At 35.3% G+C, this 18,543-nt stretch overlaps 1 protein-coding gene across 1 annotated transcript; it reads left to right on the top strand.

Annotated features, from left to right (window-relative positions):
- Window positions 1-268: 268 nt before the first annotated feature.
- Window positions 269-1,624, top strand: LOC149540998 (uncharacterized). The gene is made up of 2 exons (XM_089802771.1): window positions 269-801; window positions 904-1,624. Exons 1-2 carry the CDS (start codon window positions 269-271, stop codon window positions 1,622-1,624), a joined length of 1,254 nt encoding a protein of 417 aa, XP_089658897.1.
- Window positions 1,625-18,543: the final 16,919 nt, after the last annotated feature.

The following is an 18,543-nucleotide window of genomic DNA, read 5'->3' as shown; positions in this document are numbered from 1 at the left end:
TTAAATGTTGATCGGGGTCAGGAAGTAGGGGGCGCGTCCCTTCCTGCAAGGAGTGTAGTTTCAGATATGGATAAGCGTGGCAACTCTTCTCCTCACTTGGGTATTCTTTAGAAGGATGGCAAGAAGGGGGTTTTTGAGAAAAGTGGTAAAAGTGGGCGTAAGAAGGACATGGAGAAGATTAAGATGATTGGGGAGAATCTAGTGGAGTTAGGAGCTATCAAGACCTTGGATTCTCATTTCCCGACTCCCCAGAAATGATCATTATTTCATGGAATGCAAGGGGCTTGAAAGTGGCCCTAGACAAAAAGTTGTTCGAGAATTGGTTAGAATTCATTCTCCTGATGTTCTTTTTCTTCAGGAGACCAAAGTTGTTGTTGAGAGTATGATGAGTATAGCTCCTAAATTGTGGAAGAATGGTCAATGTCAGTGCATTGGAGCTTTGGGATCTTCAGGGGGAGTAGCTTGCCTTTGGAACCCACGAAAGATCCAGCCTATGTGGTGGATATGCTTTAGATCATCTGTTTCCCTGGTCTCTCTATGCTACGAGTCAGGAGAGTCTATTCTTCTCTCTAATATCTATGCCCCTGTTGAGCTCCAAGGTAAGATCCTTACATGGAATAATATTCATTATGTTCGTGGGTTATTTCCTTATTTGCCATGGATTATTGCTGGAGACTTTAATGCTATTCTAGATCTCTCTGAAAAATGGGGGGGTATTGCAAGACTTGAGCCCTCCTCTATGCTTCTTCGAGATGACATTTTAGCACTCAATCTCATAGATATCAAGCCTTGTAATGACCAGTTCACTTGGAATAATAGAAGAATAGGAGATAATTGCATTGTGGAATGACTAGATCGTTTCATGGTATCCTATTTTTGGGTGGGTGGATTATGGTCATCCAGGTCTGAGATATTAGATTGGAGAGGGTCGGATCACTGGCCCATTAAGTTAGTTATCTCCTTCAATCGGTTGCCTCAGAAGCCACCTTTTAAATTCCAGCTTATGTGGTTAAGGGACCCAGATCTATATGGCTATGTAGCTAAGTGGTGGAAGGATGGTAGACCTGCCTTTGGTATAGCAATGTATATCTTTGCTAAACTCCTACAATATGTTAAATATCAGCTTAAAAGATGGAACAAGTATTGCTTTGGTAATGTTTTTCAAGAGAAATATGCGGCCCAGGCTGAGTTGAATGATATTACCAGGTTGTTAAGGGAAGAGGGGGTGTCAGATTATTTGTTGCGGGAGGAAGCTAGGACTCTGAAAACTTTGGAGGAGTGGGAACTGAGAGAGGAAATCTACTGGAAACAAAAAGCTTGTATTGAATGGCTTCAAGAAGGTCATAAGAATACTGCTTTCTTCTTCAATTTTGTTCAGGCCAAACAACATGGTAACTCCATATCAACCTTGGTGAATGTTAGGGGAGAGACGCTCTTTTCTTCTCAGGAGATTTTCAGCAAAGCTGTACAGTATTTTGAGTCTTTATTTAGGGAGGTTTCACAAGGGGACTCGATTGAAGAGGCCCAGGTCCTTTCTTGTATACCTTTTTTAGTCTCTTTGGAAATGAAAGAGCATCTTATGAGTGCCATCTCTTTGGAGGAATTAGAGGGGACTGTTTTCTAGATGAAAAAAGGAAAAGCTCCAGGTCCAGGTGGCTTTTCGATTGAGTTCTTCCAAGAATTTTGAGATATTATCAAGTTAGATTTACTGGTAGTTGTTCAGGAATCCCAGAGGAACAAGTAAATGCTCCGAGCTCTGAATTCTACTTTCCTTGCTCTCATCCCCAAGGGGGAAGGGGCTGATCGGATTAGTCAATTTTGCCCTATCTCTCTTTGCAATGTTATTTATAAAATTATATCTAAGCTGATAGCTAACAGGTTAAAAAAGTGGCTTCCAATATTAATTTCTGAAGAACGGAGTGGCTTTGTGATGGGGTGCCAAATCCTGGATGGGGTGGTTGTGGCGACTGAGACTATTCATTCTATGGCCAAGTCTAAAGACAAGGCTATGTTCATTAAGTTGGACATGGCTAAGGCATATGACAGAGTCCGTTGGTCATTTCTCCAAAGGGTTTTGGGTGCCTTTGGTTTTGAGGAGGAATGGATTCGGTGGGTTATGAGTTGTGTGAACTCGACTTCTTTCTCAGTCTTGATTAATGGGGAACACTCTAATCTCTTTGGTGCTTCTCGGAGATTACGGCAGGGCGATCCCCTATCTCCTTATTTGTTTCTTCTTTTGGCAGAAGGTCTGGGCTGGTTGATAAAAAATAATGTTGAAGGGGGCTTTATTCAGGGCTGGCAATGGGGAGGAGGCCTCCTTGTGCAATCTCACCTACAGTTTGTGGATGATATAGCCTTGATGGGTATGGCTACCATTCGGGAGGCTTCAAATATACGCAAAGTGTTGGATGTTTATCTTGCTGCTTCAGGTCAGATGATTAATGAGGACAAATCTTCCATTTATTTCTTTAATACTCCACTTTCTATTCAGAGGAGAATCACCCATATTCTTAGATTCCAAATTGGAAGTCTTACAATGTTCTACCTTGACATTCCTATCTCTGGTGGTAGGCATTCTAAGGATTCATGGCAGGTTATTCTTGACAAGTTCCAGGCCAAAGTTACTCATTGGACCCACCGCTGGCTATCCTTTGCTGGTCGGGTCCAACTGATTCAATCTGTGGTTCAAGCTCTTCCTCTCTATAGGAGTATGGTTCAGGTGGCGTCGTTGAGCTTTGTTAGGGAACTGGACTCCTTAGCAAGACAATTTTTATGGGCTGGTAATCTATCTTCAACCAAGTGGAGTCTTGTCAAATGGGAGGTTGTCTATAGCCCAAAATGGTTTGGTGGTCTTGGTTTACGAAAATCAATGCTTACTGGTACTGCTCTAGCTGCTAAATTGTATTGGCGTTGGTGTGTGGAAAAGGAACAGGTTTGGGCTAGAATTTTGTCTCTGAAGTACCTTCCAAGGATCCCCCATAATGATATTCCTCGATATGGTTTGTGTGGGAAAGGCTTTGTGATTTGGAGTACTCTCAAAAAAGGAGCGGTGCTCATTAAGGGTGGCTTACATTGGATCTGCAAAAGTGGCTTAGAGGCTTAGTTATAGCATGATGCTTGGGATGGGTATCCTCCCTTGGTTGTTCAGTATCCTCATTTGCGCAGGTTGGCTCAGAGTTTCTGTGATGCTGGATGGTCAAGAGTGTGCGACTTTAAATCTTTTTCCCCTCAGGGTCAGCTGGTGGAGGCAAGGTGGAAGACTCCGGAGGAGTGGCCTATTTTTTGGTTCGGAAGCGGAGTGGGCTGAGCTCCAGTTCATTCTTTCAGGGTGGGACTGTAATGCCCTTAAGGGTGAGGATGTGTTGGCCTGGTCCCCTAATCCCAAGGGCATTTATACTGTTTCCTTTGGTTATTAGGAGTTGCTCTCCCAACAGCTGGTGGGAGGGGAGGTTCAATGGTGGAAGAAAGTTTGGAGTCAATTTTCTTGGCCAAAATGTAACTGCTTTATCTGGACCTTGGTTTGGAATAGGTGCCTGACTTGGGACAATATTCGGAAGAGGGGTTTTTCTGGCCCGTCGAGATGTATCCTTTGTAGTAGTGAGGAAGAAGACTCTGTGCATTTATTCTTCCATTGCTCTTTCACTCTACAATTATGGCATTTCTGGTGGGATGTTTGGAAATGCTCGTGCATTCACGCCTCCTCTCTGATGGATTTTTGGTTGAGACTAGGGAGGCCCCCATCCCTGGCTCCCTTCTTGTAGGATGTTTGGCATACTGGACCTACCTTTTTGCTATGGCAAGTCTAGCTGGAACAAAATCAGAGAATATTTTGAGGAGAAGCTTTGGGGATTCAGCAGGTTTGGATTAGAATTTTGGGAATGATTCAGGACACAGTCTTAGCTAAAAGTGAGGTAGTGATGCCTCTTGAGAGGGACGATGCTATAATGGTTGACAGGTTTGGAATTCAAGGAATATCTCCAGACTCTGCCTGTGTAAGGAGAGGCAGAAGGGTGAAACATAAAGTCCAAAGGATAGGGAAGTGGATGACCCCTCCGGCTGGCATTTTAAAAGTTAATACTGATGGTTCGTCTAGGGGAAATCCAAGGCCTGCTGGTATAGGTGGGATTGGTAGGGACTCTTCTGGAAGGGTGGTTTTTATATTCTCAGTCAATAAAGGGATGCAAACTGTTAATAGAATGGAAGGGTTGGCTATTCTTTATGCTTTGCTGAGGGCATATGCTCTGGGGTGGCACAACGTGATTTGTGAATCTGACTCTCAGGTTCTTGTGAATCTTCTACTTGAGAGGAAGTGTTCAGATGTTAGCTGGGAGTTGTCTTTGATAGTGCAACAGATTTTATAGGTTAGTTCTATGATGGATTTAGTGTTTTATACCCATATTCCAAGGGAGTGGAATAGGGCAACTGATAGTTTGGCAAAGTGTGCATTTGGAAATGTAGATGGTTGGCGGATTGATGAGTGGGAGCAGCTGTCAGGTGAGTTACGTCAAGACTTGGAGAGAACGTTGACAGAGGATGTAAGTGGTATCAGGGAGAGTTGATTTTGCTTCTACGGTTTTTTTGTGGTTTCTAGTGTTTCCTGGGGTTTATGCCCTGTTCTGTTTTGTACTTCTTTGCTCTCTTCTTCAATAAAGTTTTTACCCCCTTTTTTTTCAAAAAAAATAACAATAATGTCCAAAACAGATGTGAACGAGGGTAGGCACTACAAACTGACTGTAGTGGAAGACAGTATATAACTGTCTTACTAACCATTGAATAGAAGTATAATTAATAGCATTAATTGTATTCAGAGGAAATAGAAAGCAGATTAAATCTCCAAGCACAACACTTGTCCATATGTTCTCTAGACACGAGTTCTGCATGCAGGGTCTTTCACAACTGTCAACAACTCCATACTGAAGTAAAATGAATCATCATTAACTTAGCAAGTTTTTAGGGCAAAAGCGAAAGGGATGGCTAGACAAAATGGCGGTGTTACAGACTGTCTATAGCTTGAAAAACCCAAAACCCCATAATGTGGTTTTCCCTTACAATAACCCTGCATCGTACCTTAGAATTTGTGCTTACTATTTTGTTAGATAGCTATCCTCTATCGTCGCGCCTTCTCCTGCATCGTTAAACTCAAATTTAGCCTCAGACCACCTGCGACCATAGAGATATCCAATCACTCAATAGGAAAAAGCCATTTGATTAATATAATAAATATGGTACTTAAAATTCATGCAACTTCACCAACTAGACTATGAAGGAGAGAGAAAATGTTTTTAAAACTGAATCATTATTAGCTGTTCAAGCTAAGTTTAATCATTGTTTAATGCAACCCCTAGGCAATAGTTCTCTGCCTCAGCAGGAACTAATAATTGGTGGCATTCTCTTTTTCCTCATTGGAAGGCACAAATTCTTTCCGGATGTTTGATTTTCTGTTGTTCTTGTTTTCAGTTTCGAGTGATGCCTGATGGAGATATATATCATGTTGTGGAAAATCCTAGCGTGTAGAACCTTTTCATATGGTTAATACAAATCACCATCAAAATCAAAGGCTTAAAGTGTGTTTCGTTTAAGATAATGTTTTATAAACCAACAGTTGAATTTGCATTTTTAGTTTTACTTGTTCTTAGTTAAATAATTTTTTTTTATAATGTTTATATGTATATAAGTCTAGTTCAATTGGTTTATCTAATTAATCTAAATCATATCTTTAGTCCTTTTCTATTATAAAAAGTTCACAAGTGTAACTGTGAGGTCATCCTAAAATTCATAATGCTGATCTATTTAATAGAAAAATAAAATTTAAGCACCTAGTTGACTAGCTCTATTTTACACTTTAGTCTTAGCTTGACCATGGACAAATTTTCATTACTTGGTTTTATGTTTCTATAATGCAAAATAATTTATCTTACATTTTAAGGATGCCATAAAATAGGATGATCAATACATTGGATACAATCATTTGCATCTACATTATATGGCAAGATCAAGTAAAGGGTTTGGACATACTCATTTATTGCATGTCTGATTATAAAATAACACACATGTTTCAAAAACCAACAATGTTCTTGAAACAAGTTTGAGTTCAAAATCACACTTCAAATTATGTTACTGATTATAGAACTCAAGGTGAAGTCTCACATTATGAATGGAACAATGATAATAAATCTTTTAGGAATTTTAAAATCTGATAGCTCCAAAGCAAGTTTGAATATAAAATCATTCTTCGAACACTAGTTCCAGAACTCGTGACAAAGTCCAACATCAATAATGAAACAATGGCCAATGAACGATTCAAGAATTTTACAACCTGACACTCTTTTAGGACAAGTTTGAGTTCAAAAGTGCATTATGGATTTCAATAATAATTCTAGAACTAGAGGTGTGAGACTATATCAACTTGAATGGAACATTGATCTTAAAGTACATAGTCATAACTCAATGGGAAATTACGAACCTTCTATTAAGACGTTTTGGATCTAACAACTAGTTTAAAACCCAAAGTTAGAAATGGAACAAAGGTGAAAGAGCTAGCAAAACCAGACTAGAACTTTTGAACTTCCTATAGAGTATTTTTTTGTGTCCATAACAAATTGTGTTTTTTGAACTTCTAAAATTCCTTTATAGTATGTTGAGAATTATGATTTATGATTTGTTTTATTTTTTAATAAATCTTATTGAGGCTATTCTTTTTTAATTCCCTTTACTTCAATGAACCTTGGCATCTCATGAAAATTGCATAAATTGATTTTGATTGGGATGATACTACTTATTGGCTTTCATGCTTCTTTATTGATTTTTTTTCTTAATATGGTTTTTCAATCCATAGATTTTGCACTATGTATTGTAATTGGAATCTATAATTTAGATCAATGATTAATAGCTTATTCACTCTTGTATATCTCATTGCACATAGACAACTTATTAAAGGTTTGAATGGAAAGAAAATGACCCTTCAAATTATCCATGTTTGAGATGCACATGATTGTAGATGGTGGGATAGCTGACTAGTTTATTAGAAGAACCATTAAAAACATTAATGGAAAAAATCTTGATGCTTAAGAAGTGAGGGTCACAAATGAACACCACAAAATCAATATTTGGTAACTCCAAAGGTTCTTCACTTAAGGGAAAATACATTACCATGCTCATTCATATGGAGGGGTTTATAATTGGAAACGCATGGGAAATATATTTCTTGAATAGGAGCTTGAGGGAGATGTTTGGGGAGGGGATGGGAGTTTATATAGGAAAACATCTGGGTAAGTGCATCAAGATGCTAGGAAAAAAGAAGGGTGTAAGTGGCCATTATTTTTTTGAAATTAGGTTTATAGTTAAATACCAAAGAGAAATATGAAGTCATGCACTAAAAACTAGGAGTTTTGCAAATAATAAGAATTGTAGTGCACTATAAATCTATTTTGAAAACTACAAAATTTTTAATTTAATATGGTAAGAGGGTCAAACCTACAATAGACAAAACAAATTCTCTTGATTTTTGAGAAAATCATAACTTAGTATGTTTTATGCACATCAAAAAAGATATAGTTAGATTTGGTTTTTTGAGAAATACTTTCATAGAACGATAGGTAAGAGTGAGAGCTACAAGTTATTTATCTAAAAAAAATAAAAAAAATCTGTTGATTATTTTTTTACAAGATTTTGAAGTGGTGACTATTACAAGCTAGAGTTGTCATTTCACCAAAGATCGACCTGTTCATGCCCAATACAACTACTAGACTTATAAAACATAGGAGGTGGTTAAGCCATGTCACAAATCCCAAAGAGGAAGGCTAGCGGTTAGTCCAACAATTCCCACCTCAACGATACCCGAGGAGATTTAAACCTGTGACCATGCTTTGATACCACTTGTTACAAGCTAGAGTTGTCGTTGCACCAAAAGATCGAACTAGTAATGCCTGATACAACCATTAGACTTATAGAACATAAGAGGCGGTTAAGCCATGTCACAAAATCCCAAAGGGGAAGGCTAGCGGTTAGTCCAACAGGGACATCTTGGAAATTAGGTGCTTGTTCATACATTGCATATAACTTGCATCAATTTTTATTTTTATTTTTAAATCTTGTAAGTGTATAGAATCAAGTGTGCAACAATATTATAAACTTTATTTTAATTTGGTCAAGTAGATGAAAATTCATTAAGAAAATAGTAGACATATGCCTCTCAAAATTGTGAAGACACTGGTAAAGAAAATAAAATTTTACTATGGTAATTGTTCAAGGTGGAAATGGCATCAATGAGTGTAAAAATGAAGACTATAAATCATACAAGTTTAACACTTTCTCCCTAAGTCATTCAATACAAGAGAATGAGGGACTTCCAAACATAACTCTCAATTTATGACCGAAGTTAGAATAGAAAATTGTAGATAAAGGTACAAAGGGATTCCAATACTAAACCCAAGTTATATCAAGAAAATATGTAAGAAAGAAATATTTCATGCAATGTAAATTAAGTAAAGATATCCAATGTAAATGTGAAATTGAACTAGTGAGAAGTGTAATATAAGTCTAGGTGCTAAGCATATGCAATCAACCCAATTAAGGTACAAAAATAGGTCTACACTAAAAGATGAAATAAGTGATAAAGTACTTACCTCAAAATGTGCAAGGGAATGTTTCATTTTGCTCGAACAATTATGGATTTAAAACTGACTAAACTTCTAGTTGTATATTTGTGATCATGATAGAAAGTTCAAAAAAAAGTTCTTTTCAAGTCATACCTTTAGGAACAATTTCACTTGGTGGTAAAGCGTCATGGCAATTTGTGACAAGATGGACATGTTCCCAAGACACAATAGAAAATTTGACCAAACTTCTTTTAAAAGGTCTTGGCAAGTAGTTTCCAAATTTGTGGTTGCAAAAAGAAAGTTTAATATAGTATCGGTGTATGTGTGTGTAGTTATGAAGGGGTTTGACTTAGTCAACCCCATGTTTTAGTGATTTCTACCTCCACGAATAGCCATTAAAAATAATGTTGTGTGTGTACATTTAGTGTTCATGAACCCTGTATAGTAGATCTAGAATGTAAAGAGATAGGAAATTCTAAGAATATACTTTATGAGTGAAACCCTAGCATGTAAATGTTCTTGTAAATATACATATGTGCAAAATATGAAGAGACAAAGATCATATCTACATATAACATGGAAATCTTACATATAACTCTACTCATCTTCATGATCTCATTGCATCTCCACATCAAGGTGTCATGTAGTGATTGAATGTTTGAATTGAAATTTTTTTGATGAAGATCTCACTTTACAATGAAAGTGTTAAGAAGGTTAGTAGTTAAGTGTATTCAAACATCTGCCTTTAGCTAGTAATATATATATATATATATATATATATATATATATATATATATATATATATATATATATATATATATATATATATATATGATGTCTAAAATTAACATTTTCTCCTCCTCATCATATTTTGGAAGGATCTCTGAAATTAAAAGTCAACTAAGTTCCATTGGGAACAAAGTAGAAGATCAAGAACTCTCTATGTTAGCACTTAGAGGATTACCACTATCACGGGAAGCATTCATTCAAGTTGGCAGTAGACCCTCAATCCCATCATTTGATCAACTAAAGAGTGATTGTACATTAGAAGAGTCAAGATTAATCTCTAGAGGTATTGTATTAAATCTAGAAGAGAAAATCAAGCCCTTTTCTTAGCTCCTAATCATCAAGGAAAAAAGAGGAAATTTAATGGAAAGAAACATGACTATAAGAAAAAGAATAATAAATTCAATAGAACTGATTCCTCCAAAGTTAAATGTTATAAGTGTAATAAATTCAGACATATCTTTAGTAAATATCTTGAAAGGGAAAGAATCTTAGCCTCATTAGCCGAATGTAAGAAAGATGAAAATCTATTATTCTACACTGTTTTACCAAGTGAGATAAATTCTAATAAAAGTGTGTGGATAATAGATAGTGGTGCTTCCCAACATATAATAGGATTCAGGGAAAATTCTGAAATACTATTGGAGACAACTTCACTCATCTAGTCAAAGGTATTGGGACACGTTCTATTCAACCAAGGTCTGGAGTTACATAAAAATTGAAAGATGTTCTATTTGTACCTGGCATAAAAAGAAATCTAATTTTAATCTCTAGATTAACTGGTGAAGGATTTCAAGTTACATTCAACAAAGACAAAGTTTTGTACTAGCCTAAAAACTCAAATCTAAAAAATGCTATTACCATAGGGACCAGAGATGGGACCTTATACAAACTATGTAACATTCAAAACCAAGCTCTTAATCATAAAATATTAAATGATATCTTTACATATTAAATATTTGTGATGTTATTATTAAATATTTGTGAATAAAGATATCTTTACATATTAACTATTTGTAATGTTATTATTAAAATTAGATTGTGTAGTTTTCGAATCAAGTCAATTGATTGATATTTTATGAATATTGGTTCTTTTATCATCAAAGGTTGTGATCCAAAATGTTGATAAAAAAACACAATCTACTTAAAAAGGAACTGCAATAAGAACTCATGAGAATGAATGAAACACTAAACATTCACTGCATCTAGATTTAATGCTCAGAAAGAACCAAATTTTTAATTCAAAATAAAATCATGAATTAGAAAACAACGCTCTTAATTTTTTTTGGAATAAAGAAAATTCAAAATTGTTTTTCAATAGAATAATACGTTTTAAGGTAATATAAATGAATATATCTAAGCCCAATAAATCTATTATAAATGTAAGTGCTAGTGTGTAGTATATATGTTTTTGTATCATTCTATTATAGATTGTTTAGACATAATTGAATCGAATTACATTGTACAATATCTCTATGAATTGTGAAAAGATGATATCTTTAAATATTAATCTTTGTGATGTCGCTACAAGGATTCAATTGTATAATTTTTGAACTAAATTTATTGTCAGTTTGTTTTCTGGATTCGATTGTGTGTGAACAAAACAAAAAAATTGTTCACACACAATCGAATCTAGAAAACAAACTAACAATACTGATTGATTTTGGAAATTTAATAGATCTGAATTTATTGACTCATATTTCATTAATAATACTCTATAAAAACATGTTTCTCATTAGAACGAATGAAACTGTAAGAACTTATTACATTTAAGTGTTCAGCTCATAAAGACATATATAAAATATATCTTCCATGGAAAAAAATGTTCTTCTGAATTTCTTTTTTAATAAAAAAAAATCAAATATTCTTCTTAATAGATTCATACATTTATAATTAATAAATATCAAATGGCGATGTCTATGTCGGCATCAAAACTGCAATTTTAAAATAAATTTAAATTTAAGACACAATTTAAAATAAATTTAAATTTAATTTTTAAAATCAATAAATTGTCAATTTGATACCAACATAGACATTGGCATATCTAATATTTTTATTAGCCAACTAAATGGTCTATAAATATTAGGGCCCGTTTGGTGAGCGGAATAGGAATACGCATTTTAGAATACATATTTCAGAATACGTATTCTGGAATAGAACGTATTCCTGTTCTCCGTTTGGTTCAGCGAATATTTGATAGGAATTCGAGGACCTGAAAATTTATGTTTTCTAAAATAAATAAAAATGGAATAGGAATACGTATTCCAATACCACCTATTTTGGTGGAATTGCAAAACCCCATTTTTGGACCAAAAATGAAATATTTATTCCATTTTTGGACCAAAAATGAAATATTTATTCCATTTTTGCTTCGTATTCCAATCCCGTTTCAGTGCATTTAAACAAGGAATTCACAATTTTTGGAATACGTATTCCTATTCCGCTCACCAAACGGGCCCTTAGTGTTTACTATGTAGTGTCCGTATTTGAAGATTAGCTTCCAGGTGGCAGCTAAAAGCAATTGAAAGGAAAATACGATGGCCGTTTATTGTCGGGAATAGTTCCGTCGCAAAATTTGCTCTGTACGAATGTAAAACGGACGATAAATAAATCAGCCGGCATTTCATGTACGACCAAAGACGCCGAGAATAAGTTTCCTCCTAATTGCAGATGAAACGGGAAAGATATGTTTTGACATTCTAACAGCAGAGGGGTTTTTGCCCATTACAACAATGTTCATAATTTTCCACAAAACCGATTACAAATGGTAAAGGGAGATTCGGCTGGAGATGAGATTTTAACCGATAATTTGAAAATTGCGGACTAACCGGGCGTTCTTAACTGGTTAAAATCTGCCAGATTTAACTTAGAAATTTGTTACTTACATGCTTTAGGGTTTTAAAAGCTCTCAGCATCGTCGATCCATAAATCAGATACTGGGATTTGCAGAGCCAATGCTATGCTCCTCGGCTTCATTTTCGTCGCTCTGTCAACTGCCTCTTCGTAACAAAGCAAGCCATCGTCTCTACGCTTCCCCCTTTTCGGCTCATCCACAACGACCATACACAGCAGATTCCCAACTCTTGAGCGTCCCTCGGTCGTATTTTTGTACAAGTTTCTCACATAACGCTCTCTCCTACTTGCCCTTTCCGTCTCTGAAATCTTCATCTCAGGCAAAACCCTCGCAATTGCATCCTCGTAACGTTGCTTTGTAGCCTTGCAAATATCACTGCAGGTACTACTCCGCGGAACATCCGACAGCCGTTCGTGACCACAAATCACACAAATACTCCCCAGAAAAGCTTCCACGACATTATTATCAGTTAGGGCAGCCTCGTTTCGGCCCAGGGCAGACCTGATGTACTCTTTCGCGGTGCCGGGCAGCAGGTTACCCAACCCCAAGGAGGTCCCGGTCTCGAGTCCGTCCTGAGAGCAGACGACCTCCACGGACTCCGTCAAAAACACGCGCACAGTGAGGGGATGGTCGTTGGCCACACCAATTCGCAGAAGCACGTCATCTCCCTCCAAAAACTCATGAACAGCAACCTCAAACTGGAAATTGGGGTTGGGTTCGTCGAAGGTTCGAACCCTGCACCACTGAAAAACATTTCCATTCTCAATCATTCTCGTGCTGCATTTCCAGCCATCCCGTGGAAAGAAACCGGTGGCCCAGAGCTGCCGCCGGCCACCGGAAACAGGGGAGTTGACTTGGTCAACGAGAATGGCCACCGCTGCTTGTGCTGCCTCGTGAAGCGCCTCTTTCGCAGACTCACAAGCCGTCGCCATTATTGCCGCGTCAACAACAATCCACCACCGCTTATCTTCTCCGGCGAGGGAAAACAAAAGGGAAAATGCATACAATTTATCCAGCGCTTCGTCCATCCTGCGCACAGACTCCATGGACGCCTTATACTGTTCAAGCAGAATCTCAAACTTTGCAGGCAAATTGGGCGGAGCGGCAGCTTCTGAGAAAAGCAGAGTGGCTTGATCCGATCGTTTGACATGCATGATATTGAAGGAATATTCGCTAGGGATTTGCAAGGGAAGGGCTTGAATCGACCATACCAGGCCTCTCATTCCCAATTTGATGTGTCGTGGCCTGCGAATGAATTTTATGTTGCAATCCGCATAGTGAGAACATTTCCAGTCGACGATATCGGTTTGCAGATTCAATTCGTAGTCATCCAGCGCCATTAAAACTGTTGCAATTTTTCAACCCTAAATCACCACTACGCTGCTCAATTGTTTTGTTTCGCCTCCAGGAAAAGATAATTTGAAGGAACCGTTGCATAGATGGTGATGCGTTTGAAGAGATTAAGGCCGACGACTCGTGAGTTTCGTGGGTGGCTTCGTTGAGAAATTTCAAAGAAATTGTCCCTCAAAGACTTCTGACGGAAACTCCTGTTAATGCCGATGATTTAAATGTGCGTGAAGCTTGAAAACAAAGGCACCCGGGTAAAGGAGGAATAATTTAACTTGGAAAATGCCGAGGCCCACCTCGTCCAATCATCGTTGTACGTTCTCACAGATGTGCCGTTCTTCGATCGCATGAGTGCACTATTGGAGATTAAAGTATCTGATGCAATTAGCTTCCACCATGGTGCATTACCATTTTCTAGGCGAATCAAACTCTTTAATGGAGGTGGTGTCATGAACGTCCTAATCAGAATATTTGCTTTGTGGAGATTTTTTCAATTCTTTCCAATGAAAAATGGACTAAGTTGGTTTCTTAGAGAGTCTAATACTAGCACTTATTTCCAGTAGGTTTAGGGGTTCATTCAATTGTCAAACCAAAACATGTTAAATTTTTCATAACCCGCATTTAAAATCATTATGTACATGTTGCATCAAAACTTATTTTTACCATACTAATTTCAAATGATTGTGAAATAGATGAGATCTTTAAATCAATCATACCTTTTCAAATATAAGACAACATCCTTTTAGGAGTGAGTAGAACACCCTTTCAACAATAACTAGAACGAAAATGGTTGCCACTAATGCAATTTGACATTAATTTGAAGACAGTAAATTTTTTTTACCATTTTAGATTTTACTGATCTTTGAAGAATCTAAGTTAAGCTTCAAAAACCCTTTGTGTAAGAAAAGTATGTGAATTGTATAAACAATGTGTAAGAAAAGTGAGTGAACAGTATCAGCAATGCATACAAGTGGTTGTTGGGATTAGAATATACATCTAGATCATATGATAAAACTTCATGTTCTAAAACCTTGTAGGTTTGGCAGATGAAATTATCTAGACCATATGATAAAGCTTCATGTTCTAAAACCTTGTAAGTTTGACAGAGAAAATTACTTGTGGTCAATTTATAACCTACAATTGAATATTTGAAATCATATGACAATGTTCAACTATCTATTTTTTAACATGACTCCCATATGCCATTCCACTACCAACATACCTTGTGTCAACATTTATAGTTAATAGAAACAAAGAGTGGGCATTTAAAGGAATTATGGGTAATGAAATTCACCCAATTAGTCATTTCTTATACACATAGTATCAAATATGAGGTAATTTTTACTTTTCCAGAATCAAATGCCTCCGATAGACATTGCACATAGTTGTAATTTGTTTGTTTAAATGCCTAACATTGGTTAGAAGGCGGTATCTTCATAAACCATTATGTGAGAGTCAATTGCATACATTTGAGAAAAATAATGATATGAATTAAGTAAATGGAATGTTAGTAGTCCTAATACCTATATCAATCTACCGATCACTTGAGCAGTCATATGCTTTACATGTGGAAAGAGCTCATTTGGTGTCTATGACTCGTCTCTAGTTGTACTTGCAGTCTTTTACCTCTAGTTAGCTATCCTTTTTCTTGGCTCTGTAGAACTTTGTTTTCCCACAAACCAACTTTGTTTATCCCTTATTCCCTTCAAATTTTCACCTTGTCTTGAAAATGATGAAACTTCAAAAATACTTTCCTAGAGCGGATATTCTCTCGATTCATTTTCGATTTGTATTGGAGAGTGTACTTTTTTTCCATTTTATGTTCATATTTTAATATCTTCATTGATTTTAACATTTGAATTTTATTTTATGTTATAATATATAATAATATCATACTATTACTAACTTGTTTGATTTAGCTTTCATACGTATAATGTATATTTATTTTATTGTAATAATTTGGTTATAGTTATGGTGGAATTTCATTATCATGGGTCTTTGTTGGAACCATATTCACAAACCAACTTTGTTTCATACACAATATCCTCTTTACCCCATTTTTTCTGATTTGATGATGATTAATCTGTTAATAATGTTACAAATTCATATGAATATAAATTTACAGTATCAAATCATATGAATATAAATTTATACAATCAACTTATACATAAAAAAATATGACAAGAGATATCCTTTTGTATACAATTTTACTAAAGAGGAACCATTTATATATAATTTTACCAAAGAAGAAGGAGAATTCTTATTAAATGCAGCTATGTTGGTGACATGGTGTTGTTCTCTGCTTGCAATCTGATGTCTAATTTGCTTGATGTCCTTCTTAACTTCTTGTAATTCACATAAGAATTTCTCCATTATGCAATAAGTTGGGCTTCTACCCACTTCTAAAACTTCACCATCCTCTCAATTCTGAAACTTCCTGCAATACAGATCAACCATATTTGAAACTCAATTAGAAGGATCTATGTTGTCTCCCTTTTTTTTGGTATTACTCCACCATATATAAGGTTAAAGCACAATAATGTGCATGTGCTAATACTTGAACTCATATCTAATACACAAGGTAACCTATACATTTTGAAAATGCCTTTTCTTCCAACTTCTTGTAAAAGAAACGAGATACCCAAAATAATATTTATTACTTTTTATGATATAAATACTATTACGTTCTTAGAATAGTTAAAAGAAAATTTGAGTTTTCAAGAACAAACAAAGATTATGAAGTTTCAGTACACTGGTTGTAAGAGTTGAGAAAGTGATTTGCATGAGATACACAATTGAGTTTGAAGAGATATTATCTAACCTTAACAAAATGGTATATTTTGGGAGTACATAAATTAATTTTCCTTCAAAGATTGCAACACATTTGGAACACAAATTAGCATCGATATAATGCATAGAGAAGTGGAAGAAGTAAACCAAATGTTGATTTTCTCTATGAGCAAATAACTATATATAACATTTAATGGAGTGTCATCTTTCCTATGCAGCTCTAGCAATGTCACATCCACATTGCTTGGATATACATTGGTTGTAGAGAATGGAGAAATCAATTAATTTGGTTCCACGAAATGAACCAGAGGTGAAGCACACATGTAAGAAAGATTAATTTTCAAGCTCTAGCAAGTTATGACATTGAGAAAATCTTCTCCAAGTTATTTTGTGTTAGGAAAGAAACTTTGTGGCAGGGCATTATGATACTTACCACATTTTCTAGTAGCACACACCTTTTTCAGTATCCAACCACTCTATTTCTGATATAAGAAAATTTTCTAAGTGCACAACAAATCAAAGTTAAAACTCAATAATTGTGAAAAGGAATTTCAGTTGACATAATTAGCAAATGATGGATAAATGAGTATACCAGTCATTTCCCTGCAACAAAGCAAAAAGAAGGAGCTTTTGGCGCAATTTTTACTTTTTACATATTAAGCAAGGATCTAAACTATGTTGCTCAAATTGTGTTGTCATCTTGGAATATTAGAAATTTGATTCATAGATGGATTTCCTTTTTTAAAGTGGATTAGGCAATTGTAGAACCACCATTAAAATAGCTTGTCTTAGCTTTTGTTATGTTGTTCTTATTTTATGTCTCCATTTTAATTGTGTTCTTGTTTTGAAATATACAATGTATTTTATAGAAATGTAAAAGCCTTTCACCTCTTCTTTAAGGAAACCTGAAAGGTCAAAGATGACAGATCTAACATATTAGCTAGAATGCATTCATGAGAACTGGCCCAACTTCCTCTGTAAACGTATGCTCTTGCAATGTTTCAAAAGAAAAAAAGTTCATTTCTTTCCATTGAAAAAGACAACGCTAATATTAAAGGGATGGGCTAATCTCTAGACAAAATGCACTAAAGCCAAAAATAAAGTCATTTTTTTTTTCTAGATTCACAAAAAACGTAGTGACTTTCTTCCAATTTTTTTGTTATTTTTGACTACAAACTATGAAAATCATGAAGATCAAATGCAGAAAATTTTAGAAAAATTCATGATGTTTTCTATTTTTTAAAAATTGGTCAATTGTACAGTATGTAGGGAGGATAGCGGAGTCCAATGTTAAATAAGGCCTATGGCAGTCTATTATAGGTATGTCTCTAGACATGGTCTCTACCAATTGTACTATCTAACACACATCAATTCTATTTTGTTTGATTAAAAATTCTTATTAGACTCAAATTTCCTTTCCTTCTGTCTTGAAGAAAGTCAGAGTATGTCAATTTAAATTGTTTAAAATCTTAACTCAAAGGCAAAAATCATGACTAATTAAGGAAACATAGTGGTCATAGGTGACTATACCCAACTAAATTTTTTGACTCAAATTTATATGATTTTGATCATGGGAGAAGCTAAAATTATAATCAGATCCTAACACAATGCAAAAGAATTTAAATGACATATACTTTTAAAATACCCCAAAAATTTTTGTTGGATATCATTTATCTTGTTTTTGGATTTGATGATGTGTAACTTGTATAATGTGGTCATCCTTTAATGACATTCAATTTTGGCATCTTATCTTCTATAATATGGGCCATTGTTGGGAGTTTAATATAAGTTATTAATAAATTATATTTATTAATATTTAAATTAATATAAAATTATTGCATACTAAATTCCATTTATAGCATAAAAAATTCAAAAACTTATCTTCCTTCTCCACTTTAGGATTGAATCTCAAAAATATTTCCAATTGTACATGAATTTATCTTCCTTAATAATTTGTTTCAAAGCACATTAAATCTTAATTTTCTATTTGAGGATTTGGCATATTGTAATATCCCAAATGATACATGTACAAAGTTAGATTAGACTGTAGATAGATGGTACCTTGTTGGGTGCAATGAACTCTCAAAGGCATATGTGATTTTTATCTCCGAGACCAAAAGAATTATTGCCAGACATGATGTCAAGTTCATGGAGGACAAGGAATTTAGA

The sequence above is a fragment of the Cupressus sempervirens genome, chromosome 9, assembly GCF_028749045.1.
Source record: "Cupressus sempervirens isolate cs-2001-9-10 chromosome 9, ASM2874904v1, whole genome shotgun sequence".
In the NCBI taxonomy this organism is placed as follows: Eukaryota; Viridiplantae; Streptophyta; class Pinopsida; order Cupressales; family Cupressaceae; genus Cupressus; species Cupressus sempervirens.
This window is presented reverse-complemented; position numbering and strand designations above follow the sequence as displayed.